Source organism: Solanum verrucosum, unplaced genomic scaffold, assembly GCF_900185275.1.
Source record: "Solanum verrucosum unplaced genomic scaffold, falcon-dt-bn FXZP01000165.1, whole genome shotgun sequence".
Classification (NCBI taxonomy): domain Eukaryota; kingdom Viridiplantae; phylum Streptophyta; class Magnoliopsida; order Solanales; family Solanaceae; genus Solanum; species Solanum verrucosum.
Window position 1 is genome coordinate 2015844 of NW_026020340.1, and position 13540 is coordinate 2029383.

The 13540-nt window shown below is 33.5% G+C and overlaps 2 protein-coding genes across 2 annotated transcripts; both read right to left on the reverse strand.

Moving 5' to 3' along the window:
• Positions 1-32: 32 nt before the first annotated feature.
• On the reverse strand, positions 33-2143 carry LOC125837159 (CRIB domain-containing protein RIC4-like). The gene is made up of 3 exons (XM_049516300.1): positions 1914-2143; positions 921-1055; positions 33-360 (listed from the first exon to the last, which is right to left on the reverse strand). Exons 1-3 carry the CDS (start codon positions 2041-2043, stop codon positions 95-97), a joined length of 531 nt encoding a protein of 176 aa, XP_049372257.1. The 5' UTR covers positions 2044-2143; the 3' UTR covers positions 33-94.
• Positions 2144-4864: 2721 nt separating this feature from the next.
• On the reverse strand, positions 4865-11943 carry LOC125837156 (GDT1-like protein 3). Its single transcript, XM_049516296.1, has 9 exons — positions 11567-11943; positions 11400-11468; positions 7242-7379; positions 6812-6910; positions 6582-6654; positions 6078-6166; positions 5854-5937; positions 5641-5700; positions 4865-5249 (listed from the first exon to the last, which is right to left on the reverse strand). The coding sequence occupies exons 1-9, from the start codon at positions 11639-11641 to the stop codon at positions 5061-5063; spliced, it is 876 nt and encodes a 291-aa protein (XP_049372253.1). The 5' UTR covers positions 11642-11943; the 3' UTR covers positions 4865-5060.
• Positions 11944-13540: the final 1597 nt, after the last annotated feature.

Below are 13540 nucleotides of genomic sequence, written 5' to 3' on the forward strand. Positions count from 1 at the left end.
CCACACCCAACAAACTATATAAGCAAGTAATCATCCAAGTACAATTACTTTTGGTAAAAAACCAAAAGTGTTAAGTAGAAGTTTACAATATTAATTAAGAGGAAGTAGCCATAGATGTGTGATTAGGGGAGTGACTAGCCATATTGGGAAAAGAGAAATTAGAAGAGAATTGAGTGAGTAAATCATGATTAGGTGATTTGAGATTAAGATAATCCCAATTAGTCTTTGTTGAATTAAGGATTAATGAATTATTAACTTCACCACCATCAATTCCAATGTGTGTTACATGCTTCACATCTGTTGGTAATCCTATTTCCATCCCCATTTCTTCCTCCTCTTCTTCCATTTGGTCCTTGTCCACTATTTCACAAAAAAAAAAAAAAGTTAAGCAATTGACTGATCGATCAAAAATATTTATCCATCATAGTCTATGATAGTCGGATAGACAATTAATCTCGTATATACAATGAGATTCGAACCCTCATCACTAGTGGTGAAAGTGTAGACAGCTCTCTACACTGAGCTATAAGATGTCATATGTCTCGCACATGATTATTGAACGTTATGCACTTACAAAGTCGGGATAATATTTTTGTTCAATTAAAATAACGAAACGTTAACTACTATAGCAATAAAATCACAATACTATTTTCTATCATGTTAAGGTATAGTTGAACTTTACACACTATAACAATAAAGTTACAAAACTTCACCTACTATATACTACTACTAATATCACATTAGTAGGTAAACAAACTTTATTAGTTTACTACTGGTATGATTTTGACTTTATACGAAATTTAAGAAAATAAAAAAAGTTATTGAATCTTGTTTATTTGATTTTGACTTTATTGTTATAATGTATAATTTATTATATTATAGTAAAAAAATAAAATAAAAGTATTGAAAGGAGAACTCACCAAATAAGTGAGACAAGTTCTTGAAATTCTTAAAAAGCCTTTGAAATTTGGGAAGGCCTAATTGGTTCTTTAAATTTTCACCCTCCAAGTTTTTCTCATCATCTTCCTCTTCTTCCTTCTCTTCTTCTAGCATTTCTGCATTATGGCAAAAAATAAAAAATCATAACCACAAACTTATTATATCAATTTATTTAATCAACGGATTTGTTGAAGACATAATTAAGAAAATTAAAATGTGATATCTTTTAATAGTTAAAACTTTTAGATGAGATAATCACACAATTCAATGTGATATCAAACCAGACAAAGGTCCTTTGTTAGAGTCTCACCGCCAACTCGTTGTCAAAATGAATTTTCACATGTTTGGGTGCTAAAAAAGAATCGGGCTAACACGTAAGGGAGCTAGTGTATTGAAAACATAATTATGAAAATAAAATCCGTCCATTATATTCTCTGAATCTAATAGTTTAAACTAATTTTAGATGAGATGATCATAATTCAACACAATGCTAGAGTAGTCAAAGATCCTCTCTATTCGACTCCCACCGTAACTTAAGCATAATGAAACGATCTTAATAATTTAACCTTTTAATGAAATGATCATACAATTCAACATGATAATAGAGCATACAAGTTTCTTACGCTCAAATCTTACCCCCAACTCATTATTAAAACAAATTTTCACGTGTTTAGCTCATAAAATATAATCAAAGAAGATTGTAGATTAATAAAATAAAAGTTCATTCTCTCTAACAAATTAAACTTTTAGATGAAATCAAAGTAGACAAAAGGTCTTCGAGTCTCACCATCACCATTCATTACGAAAAGAATTTCCACGTATTTGACTCATCAAAAAGAATCGGAACAACACAAAAAATCTAGCTAGCGCATTGAAAACACAATTAAACAGAATAAAAGCCACACTATTATCTCATATAACAACTTAAACTTTTAAACGAGATAAACGTAACAAATGTCAAGAGAAAAACAAACTTGTTGGAATTAAGTTTGGTTGATGAATGCTTGAACTTTTATGCTGTTGATGACCAATTGCAACACTTGATTCAGAGATGCAACCCACAGAAAATGGAAGTAACACAAATCTCTCCATTCTATACCTCATTTTTTGTCAAAAACACACACACACACACCAAAAATAAAATAAAAATGTCTAAGATTTTTTTTTCTTTTTGTTGAGAATTGATGAAGCAATAAGAAGAAGATGGTTGGTGAAAGACAATAGTTTGTTATATAATGCAAATAGGGTAGTTGCCTTTGTTGTTAAGTCAGAATAATTGTACAGTATTTAACAAATATTTAGATGATGTAAAAAGAACTTATTAGCATGTCCAAATCATAAAACATTACATTAATTAAACAAGAAATTACAACTTTTACATTATACATGTCTTTATCTTTGTTTCCCTTTCTTTGTATAGGTTCGATTAGAGATTTAACTTTTACAAACTAAAAAAAAGGCAGCTCGATACACTAGACATGCACGGGATTTGAGGAAAGACTAGATGACAAAGCTCTATTATTGCATCTTTAATTTACAGGAAGGGTTCGATCTCAAAGGTCTATTATACACGGTCTTAGATTACAGTTCTGCAAGAGATGGACTGACAAACTTATTTCATAGCTCAAACCTATGAATTCCTAGTTACATAATAACTTTACTAGTTACGCCAATCTTTATAAGCTTACAACTAATATATAATTATATTTAGAAAAAAATCATAAAATCACTAATTTGTAATGGGGATTTTCGATAGAATCCATCGGAATTTGGCTCATCAGCAACGTTTTCAACAACTTTTTTGTATAAAAATCTTTGCCGACAAGCCAAATTTCAACGGAACGTTTATAAAAAATTTGTGATTTCTTGATAGTGTTATAATAACCTGAAAAATAAGGTCGATATGTTATAACTAATCATTTAAATGCACTGATAATGTCTCACGTATTATATTATCAGCGTATACAAATTAAATTTTATTTGCATGTTGGGGGGGGGGGGGGGTTGGGATGGGCTAATGCATATGGTGGGGTCTTATCTTTTTACTTGCCACTCTTAGAGGAGAAGTCACCATTTATTTTTGTTGGAAAGATCATACCAAACAGTAGTGATGATCAGTCCAATGACACTTATAATAAGTTCTCTTTTCATTTTCTTTCATTTCATTTCTAGTGGAAATATTTTTTTATTTTTTCAATCATATACTTAAATTGGACTCCACCTTTTATGAAGTGTATTACAAGCATTTTAGTGCATGTAACTAAATTAGTGTCCGAATCATGTCTTGCATTGAATTATTCATGTATAGATTGATAATTTATTTCATATCCACTCATAATGTAATGATTATATAAAGTCAATCAGTTTTATCTACTGTAAAATGTTACTTGTAATATTTACTAGAAAATTGTGTAAGTTTTATACTATTTTTTCATTTTATAACAATAGTGTCTAAGCTAGTAGTTTATACGCAGATTTTGAATCCAGACCTCTGAATTTGAAAAATAAATCCTGATAGAGAGCGCTTTCTCTTTAAATTGACCTTACACTATGCGAATTTAGATTAATCGAGGGTTCAATACCAGACACCAGATAAGAAACTATGTTATTTTTTTAAATGAAGAAACAAAACATTCCTAAAGGTCATGGTCCTTGTAAAACTTTCTTAATTGTTTGTGTTTAATTTGATTTAGACATTTACCCAAGTTTAGGCATAGAGGTGGATAAGTGCATCTACATTTGTGGGGACAAAAAATAACAAACCTAACAAAATGGCTACATTATCCATTAATTGCATATAGGTAGAATTAAATACTAGACTAAAGTTTAACTTAATTAGTTTATGACTAATGTTACAGATTAAGTAAATGAGGACTTAATTTATTTATTGACAATGAAATTAACTGGTATTGTTATTCTTTGGGTGTGCACAGTATAAATTCTATTCTTATGTAATAGCTCGTGAATTTCATAAGAGAGGTAAACTGTACTAGATAAGTTGTGTGAGATGAGCTCGATCCAAAAGAACAACACATTGTTGTCGCAAGCATGGCATTTTGAACATGGTGAGACTTTCACAATGAAAGTTTCAAGTCAAACCATCTGAGTCACCCCGAAGAATCAGTAAATGGGGACTTAATATAAAGGTGGATTGACTTTTTGGTGATTAATACAATCGGTTAGTTATAAAAAAAAATAAAAAAAAATAAAAAGGTAGGATGGGAATAAAAGAAATCTTTTTTCTTTTTGTTGTTGAAACTTACATTAAATGTTCTTTTTTTCTTCTTTTTTAATAATGAAACGAAGATAGAAGACCTAATTATTTGTCCGTCAATATATTATCTGAAAATAATCATTAGAATAAAGAAAATACCAATTAATTAGGTATCTTTTTGGAGGAAGGTGACCATCATTGAAACAACAATGGCAAATTTTTTCAAATTTAAGCATATTAATAAGTGGTGATAATATTACATTATTTATTCAATTTAGATCCTTGAGCAGTTTATCGATAGGGGTAAAACATGTGTATATCCCATCCTCCTCAGATTCTACTTAAGAGGGTTGCAAATTAGCTCTCGTGTACTATCCGAAATTGATCAATGTTGAATTATGGGCAAAATTTGAACACGTGAAATTCATTCATTTCACAATTCACTCTGAATGTTATGCAGATATTAATAATGCAAAGCTTAACACCACTACTAAACATTGACATAGTGATGAGCACCCGCAAGGGTTGTAGTGAAACTAATAGGATCCCTCCATCCTTTACTCAAGAACTGAAGTTCGAGTTTGAGATCTGAGTATGAAAAATCTTGTACTTTCCCCTTAAATAGGTGTTACGTGGCACGAATCCAGATTAATCAAAGCCTCAATAAGGGTACCAAATACCATGCAATTTTCCATTCTTTTGACAACAATGTAAACATAAGACAACTGCCAATTTTTCTGATTCATGTAAAACATATTCAATATGCTTGCATTTACACACAAAAAAAATCAAGGTTAAACTCCTGTAGTACAAATAATTTGTTTTCCTCTTAAGCCTACTTTTGGAATAACCGAGACAAGATTGGAGCAACGCGATTCCTGGAGAATTAGATTGTATGAAGTCAAAATCATAGAGGTGGATAGAAATACGATGACAAGGAAAACCCGAGGAAAAGTAGGCCTCCGATTGTAGCTACTGTTCGTTGTGAGATCTTGGATGCAAGCATGCTTCCACCTATCACTGCCACTGAAGTACATATAGTGTGTCCTATTGTTGCCCCAATAGCAACTCCAATTGCGTTTTTGTGTGTAGCTAGCTGCAGAACGAAGATCATAATCAGTTAAAGACATCCTTGAACGTTAATGGCACACGTGAAGCTAATAATGCTACACATTCTACTTATCAGTTAATCTCGTTGGATAATGAACCCTCCCCTCTACCCATTTCTAGTGGTTGATCTTCTTTACTTTCATTTAAAAGATACCGGGGTTTTCATAGGTCTCCTAACATTATGCACTAGCTCATTGATCTGTCATTTGAACATCATTAAGGTTTTAAGGGAAGACAAGAGTTAACTTCGTGAGTCAGTCAGAGGTTAAACTGCAGCTCTGATGAACAAGGCATTAACGAGCACATGATGATAAAAGTAGAGCCTAGCTGCCCAGCTTCTTACGAGACACAATCAAAAGGGAATAAGAAAATCTTACAGCAATTGTTGCTATCTGGCTACGGTCTCCCCACTCTGCCAGAAAGGTCAAGATAAAGGCCTGCACAGACATCAACAACAACAAATGTTAGTTATCTTTATAAATTTTTTAGACTCTAGGATTGTAATGAAGTACTAAACTGATATTGCCGTACCAACTGAGTGAAATTTAAAAGTAAGGGAACATTCCTCTGCATGAAATGCACAGACATACCTCCAAAAATATGGGTGTAAGGAATCTAGAAAAGAATCGCCTGAAAGCTGCTTTCCCCTGTCCAGCTTCAAGTTTCTCTTCCACCTGAGATATTTCATATTCACCGAGCAGTCAAATTTACAGTCATCTCTAGACAGAGAGAAAATCAAAAGTAGTACTCCAGAGTTTTATGCGAGACCATATAGCAATATAAAACACCTAAACAACAGAAAGGGGGAACATACTTCCTCTATTTCCTTTTTCTGGGAAGCCTTTGAATCTGATGATCTCCATGCAATATAGAGAAGTCGAAGCCCGAAAAAGAGATAAAGAACTGCACAAAAATAGGACTTTGTAACTATCCAAGCGAACGAAATAAGGATGGTAAGGATAGAATCAGCCTTGTCCCACAAAAATATGGGGAAATATAAAGAAGCAAAGGAATACAAAGGGGAAAGTAGGCATATCAAGAAGGCAAAACAGAAAAAAAATTGTAGTAGTATTGCAAACCCAATGAAAAAATCATAATTTACTTCTCGTTGCATAGAAAGAACAAGTAGCTATTCACTAGTTCAACTTTACACAAAGGATAGAAAATCTGGTAAGAAACTGGAATAAGAACACTGGAAAAATTCTGTCAGCTTTCAAGTCAACATCTTATAGACAGTTAAAAATCTAAAATCAACAGAAAGGCATCAGATTGTTAGTAAACAAGACAATTACAGAACAGCAATTTGTAAAACACAAACCTGTAGCGGCACTATTTGTATGCTTCCTTGATATCAGATTTGGCACTATCCTCCCAAGCCCGGTAGAAAGTATCTAGTTATAAGAAGAGGAGACCTAGAGTTAGCACTAACAGTTTTGCACATACTAAGAGAGAACTGTAAATGAAAGAGAAATAATTGAACATAATGAAGGGGAGAGAAATGTTGCATGTGTGAACTAGCAAAGTAGGGAAGGAAATTCAATTACTTACAGTCATAACAAACAAGGCGCTGAGCGCACCGGATAAAACGATTGATTTGGGGTGACGCATTGCCATCAGAGCTGCTATTATAAATGTCTCGTCACCAATCTAGCAGCATAGCCATCCAGAAAACACATATTAAATGGAGAGTAAGGCAACATTTTGAGGAGGGCGCTGCAAAAATGAATAATTCATCGCCAAACTGCAGTTTGGTTCGACAAACAGAGGTGTTCCTGTAAACGTCTCCAACCAGCTTTTTTTGTAAGTTATAAATTTTCCAACAGATAACCTCATAGTCATCAGTAATAATATCGTAAAAGCAGACCACAAACTAGTATACAAGCTCTGTCATGGAGAAAAGTAGAACTAACCAGAAATTAACTGCAAAAAATATACAGCAACAGTAAAAAATAAAGTACACAATGGCGGAGTTACTGACCTCGCTGACAAGAATCATTGACAAACTAGCAAATAAGGCATCAAGAGTGCCAAGATTAGAGTCCACGTCCAGAACAAAATCAATAGAATCTGGATCGTCACCCCTCACAGCACCAGTCTTAATTTTCTCGACTATAATCTGAACAGTAGATAAATGCAAACTCAATAAAGTGATTAAGAAATCCACATGGTAGAAATGCTAAGCTAGATCATTTAAGCTAAGGGATAAGAATTATTTCCCTTCTCCCCATTCAAACAAGAAGTTCCTATTATTTGGAGAAATACCAAGATGTGTGACACCATTCAATTATCTTATATGACTTTTACATGTCTTAAAATAAAAATTCATTTGAAGAAACAAGTTTAAACTTGATATGATGATATCTCAATAAAGTTGACTTCCCAATTACTATTTTTACTAAACAAGAAGTTCCTATTATTTGGTGAATACCAAAATGTGTGACACCATTCAATTACCTTATATGACTTTTACATGTCTTAAAATAAAAATTCATTTGAAGAAACAAGGTTTAAACTCAATATGATGATATCTCAATAAGTTGACTTCCTAATTACTATTTTTACTATGCTTATAAATTACTTCTTACACAATACATAAGTCAAATTAACACCTTAGCTCCTCAAATAGTGTCACTTTATATTTGACATCAACTTATTGGTAACCCATTGGTTTTCAAATCTTGCACAATAGAAGGAACCAATTCTTATTTGCAGTTCTTTCAACTTTTCAACCTCAACACACTACATATCAATTATAAGAAGAGGTATATCAAGGTATCAATTCAATCATATATTCAATCGCTGTTGGAACTTCCTTTTCTTTTTTCTGATATGGCAATCCCCCCCCTCCCTCCCCCCAACAACATACCCAATGTAATCTCACAAACGGGATCTAGGAAGGGTAGAGTGTACACAGGCCTTTCCACTGCCTTGGGAGGTAGAGAGGTTGTTTCCGATAGACCCTCAGCTCTAGGAAAAGTATATCAAAAAAGAAATAACGGAGGTGAAGAAATCATGAGCATGACAAAGTATTCCGAAAAAAGAATAGTAACTACAACAAAATAATGTGATAATCGAAGTACAAGAGACGGTAGATATTAAAAGAACTCGGAAGGACAAGAAACTATAGGAGAAATACTATGATTACTAGTACGGAAGGATAGGCGAGACAATACACTACTAATTTGCTCCTTAATGACTTGAACCCCCTAAACTTATGGTTGGAGGTGGAGGACTTCTACCACTAGGATGTACCTCACTTGTCACTTTTTAGTTGAACAACTCTATGTTGATAGGTAAAGTATTAGCATAACTAGTGTAACGACAAAGACAATTTCTTGATGAACTTGACCTTGCTATTTAAAGCCCCGACGCTTTACATGTTCCTCCAACATTTGGTTTTTACCAGTCAGCACACATTTTGTTATAAGAAAATTATTACAACCAATTCACCTCAATCAATGATACATAGAACTGAATCATTGACTCTGGTACTATTGCTCCGACAAAAGCATATCAAACTAAATTGGCACTCTCTGTAATGGATGCTCGCGCAGCGCATATAACATGTCACTCTACACACTAGGTAAACCGCATGCTTGCATCTCAACTTAGCTCTATCAAATACTTAAGATTTACTTCAACATTTGATGCTAAGCTTCGTTAGATATGAACAAAAGGACAAAAAAAAACCTAAATCCTCTATTCCGGCGTAATCCTATGACATGCTACTCATATTTTGTGATGCTGATAGCAACCAATTGAGACATCTCAGAATAATCCTAATGCTCTTCGAAGGCATCTCAGGCCTTTACATAAATTGGGGTAAGAGCTTTCTTTACCCCATTAATGATGTGCCCCACATGAATCTGTTGGCATCTATTCTAGGAGGAGAGGTAGGGTCTTTGCCAACCCTTTATCTGGGAATGCCTTTGGGGGCCAATTCAAAGTCCATTGAGATTTGGGATACTGTTATTGAGAAATGTGAAAAGAAATTAGCAAGATGGAAGACCCAATACTTGTCAAGAGGAGGTAGACTGACTTTGATCAACACAGTCCTTGATGCTCTTCCAACATACATGATGTCCTTGTTTCCCATTCCAGCAGGGGTCATCAAGAGGTTGGATAGAATTAGGAGGAACTTCTTATGGCATGGTGACAAAGAGAAGAAAGGCTACCATTTGGTCAAGTGGAGCTCAGTCATTTGTGCAAAAAAATGGGGTGGTTTGGGTATCAAGAACCTGAAAATCCAAAGCACAGCTCTAATGATGAAGTGGTTGTGGAAGTTCACCAAAGAAAACCACTTATTATGGGGAAGAGTGATTAAAGCCAAATATGAACAAGAGGATAGCTGGATGACCAAGGAAGTCAATACTCCATATTGGGTCAGCCTATGGAGGTCTATCAGATCCCTCTGGAGTGAGTTGAAAACTCAATCAAGAATCAAAGTGGCAAACGGAAATAAAACCAGATTTTGGAAGGATAATTGGCATGAGGTTGGTATCATGGAACTGGTCTTTCTAGATATCTTCAACCTAGTACTTCACCAACAGAATACTATAGCTGAAATGCGGACATGTGACGGGTGGAGCTTGAATTTTAGAAGACATTTCAATGATTGGGAGGTTCAAAGAGTGGCTGATTTCCTCAACAAACTTAATCAATTTCCTGGGGTTCAAGCTGGTGAAGATCATTTATGGTGGCAGGGCAACTCCAAAGGCATTTTTAAGGTCAATGCTGCATATAAAATTATGAACCAGTCCAACCAGCAGATAGCAAACTGGCCATGGAAGCAGATTTGGAGGATAAAAGTTCCCCACAAGGTATCAATTTTTGTATGGTTACTAGCAAAGGAGGCCACTTTAACAGTGGACAACTTGATGAGCAGAGGTATGACACTGTACTCAAGATGCTTCCTGTGTAAAGAAACAGCTGAGACAGACAACCATCTATTTCTGCATTGTCCATTCACAGCTCATTTGTGGAGAATCATCCTAAACCTTAAGGGTATAGCATGGACAATGCCAGGCAAGATAACAGAGGCTCTTAGCAGCTGGGAGGGAACATGTTCACATGCTAAGGATAGGAGCAGTGGCGGAGGGAGGATTTTCATCAAGGGGGTTCAAAAAAAAAAATTAATCACATAAATAATATCCACAAATAAATTAAACGGGTCGAATCGGATATAAACGGGTTGGATTAAACTGTCGAATCAAGAAGAAAAGGGTTTTTTAATATTTGACTTTATAATTAGGGATTAAACTAATAAATCCTAAATTCCCAATCAGCGTTTTAATTTTTTGGAACTAAACATCATTTTCTGATTGCATTATTATATTTTTAAATAAATTAAAACGCCTAAAATATAAGCTGATAAAAGAAATGCCTCTGCCCGGATTCGAACACGCAACCTCGCGTGCAGTAGAGTGAATTCCTGAACCCCCAACGCCACTGAGCTACGCCTTTGGTGTATGTTCAGGGGTTCAGTACTATATATATACACGTATATTAAAAATTTAATCTAATATATATAGTGTAATTTTTCGACGAAGGGGGTTCGGATTCCTCCTACGTAAATCCGACCCTGGATAGGAGTAGATGGAGAATTGTCCCAGCTTGTATCTAGTGGACAATTTGGAAGGAGAGGAATTCCAGATGTTTTGAGAGCTTAGAGAATGATGTGCAGAAGATCAAGTTGAACTTCATCTTACTGCTATGTTTTTGGTGTAATCAAATTTATTCTAATGATATTGTGTCTATCATAGATGTTCTAGATTCTTTATATCTAGAAAGGAAAGACACTAGAGCTCTATTGTAAATATGGTTTCAGTACCACCCAAGTACTGTTTTGATCCTTGAAATGATACAAAGTTACTGATTTCAAAAAAAAAAAAACCAGAACATTCACATTAGTGGAGTTTCAAACTTACTAACTCTAAATTCCGGATCCACCTCTATTTAGCACACACACATCAAGCAAATGTTGTACCTCTCTATGCTTATAAACTACACAAATGCTGTATATTTATGCACCTCGAGCTAATTTATGTACCTTACTAAGCATAAAAATTACACACATTCTGCAAATTTTCACAACCTCAAACATATAGCAAACTGCAAATGAACTGAGAATACTCACTTTACTCCGCCTCCCCAGATCTTTGAACCTTCCCCCTGACTCAACAATTTGAGTTTCATCCCCAGCTTCCTAAATAAACCCAACAAAACAAAAAAAACTCAAAATCCATGGCACACCCATTACTGATACCCAAATAAAACTCATAAAAAAATGGACTTTTACACTACCTGAGCCGAAATCAAAGGGATACTGATGAGAAGTAACAAGATCCATATAAATTTGGGGTTTGAAAGCAAACCCATGTCGTTTTCTTTCTGGGTAATTGAGTATCAACCCCAGTCCTTGAAATTCTTCAAGAAAAACAGCAAATAAGCGAAATTAATGGGGGAAAAGGTGAGTTTTCTTAAAGGAATCGAAAAGGGTGTCAATGGATCTTGAAAAAGGGGGAATTTGGGATTGGAAAATGGAGAGAGAGGAGAAGAAGAGGAGATCTTGCGGACACAAAGGAGAAGCAAAGAGAGTAGCAAGATCTCCCCAAAGCTAGGCCTTACCAAGTGGGAAATGTTAATAGTTTTTGGTTGCTCTACAACATTCCGAGCTCTTTCGGAAACAATCTCTAATTAGTGTTAAATTTTACGTATATTCTAATTTCAGGTCTTTCGGAAATACCCTTGAGCTAATACTAAGATTGCATACATTTTATTTTCTATCGATTTCATTTATGAAATTTCATTGAACATGTCATTGCCGGCGGTGATAACATCAATCAAACTTAATAGTCTTTCTACCTACCCGAGATAATATTAATGTGTGTGTATATTTTATTTTTCTCATATCTCACTTAGTGATATTTCACTGAATATATTGACTTGTAAGGTTGTCAATAGTTGGAAGATAACACTAATAATTCTCATCAAATTTAAGGATATTTTCAATACTTCTCCCATGTTTTTTTTTATAAAGAGTTTCATACTTCAATAAGAGTTTGAGATTACTTATTATGTCATGTGACATATTAGAAGTGTATTTAAGTTCAAATAGTCAAATAATTAAGTATTTTTAAAACTGATAATAGTTCAGAAATGAAATTAATATTTTGTGTCAAGTTGAGAAATATTATCAATACTTCTCTCTTATAATTTTTGACTTGATTTGTTCCATTTGGAGATGGATGAATATAATTTCAAATTGAATGAAATAATGTGAAATATCTCATAATTACATTTGGATATGAATTTATAACATCAATATTATAATTATTAAACTTAATATAAATTTATTTTCAAATTTAAGTTAGAAAAATTCATATTATCCCACGTAACAAACGATCCATAAATTAATCAAAAATAGATCTTCCACATGATTTGAGTTGTTGATTTTATGTCCCTTTTTCTCACATTTATCTTATTTGTTCACTTCACCGACAAGGCAACAAATCACAATATGTCAACTTTTATTATTATTGTTATTATTATTTGTTTTTTCAGTTTTATGTTTGTTTTTTTCCACCTTCAATAAAATAAAGCATAGTGTCATTTGAATTAGCTTATGTGGAGATGCAAGTTCAGATAGTTTAAATTAGATATGAAAATTTTGATTCAATATTTTTATTAATCCAACTAAGTTTTGATTAGTTATGTGTATCTACTTTCTATTTCATATTAATCAATTTAGTTATTTTGAATTTAACTCTACAAATTAAATTTCTCCTTCTTATAAAAATGATCAGCTTAATAAACTATTCACAGGATTAATCAAGGATAATGACTTCATAATGGCGAGTTGATGGATGCCTGTGATAACTAATCCATAAAGATTCGCGGTAATAATAATTGTATTGTAGAAATCGATAAAGAAAGTGGTTGACAATCGTAACTAACGATAAGTGTGTTTGGTGATAGTTGATATCAGTAAATGCATAATAAATCAATTATAAGATGATAGTTATTAGAGTCGCTGCCAAATATCACATTCACGTGAATTTCAATTGAACGTTTACTGTGTACGAGATTTTAGTAAACTAAATTTTACAGAGTAAATAAAAATTTTCGTTTAAAATAAAAAATGTATTTAATAAGCTAAAGTCTCAATAATTCAAGTAAGACTTCAATGTAACACATTTTATTTAATTTTTCAATTGCTCGTTAATGCCTAGACGAATGCCCTCTTGTAAATGTCGTTCATTTATTTATTTTTTAATT

What these genes read in the sequence shown, in the direction of transcription:
- LOC125837156 (XM_049516296.1), bottom strand. Translation starts at nt 11,641, where the DNA reads ATGGGTTTGCTTTCAAACCCCAAATTTATATGGATCTTGTTACTTCTC. An exon ending in GCGCCTTGTTTGTTATGACT is followed by an intron (nt 6,655 to 6,811) that starts GTAAGTAATTGA and finishes TCTTATAACTAG; the next exon opens with ATACTTTCTACCGGGCTTGG. An exon ending in TTACACCCATATTTTTGGAG is followed by an intron (nt 5,701 to 5,853) that starts GTATGTCTGTGC and finishes ATGTCTGTGCAG; the next exon opens with GCCTTTATCTTGACCTTTCT.
- LOC125837159 (XM_049516300.1), bottom strand. Translation starts at nt 2,043, where the DNA reads ATGAGGTATAGAATGGAGAGATTTGTGTTACTTCCATTTTCTGTGGGT. An exon ending in ACCAAACTTAATTCCAACAA is followed by an intron (nt 1,056 to 1,913) that starts GTTTGTTTTTCT and finishes GCCATAATGCAG; the next exon opens with AAATGCTAGAAGAAGAGAAG. An exon ending in GAACTTGTCTCACTTATTTG is followed by an intron (nt 361 to 920) that starts GTGAGTTCTCCT and finishes TTTGTGAAATAG; the next exon opens with TGGACAAGGACCAAATGGAA.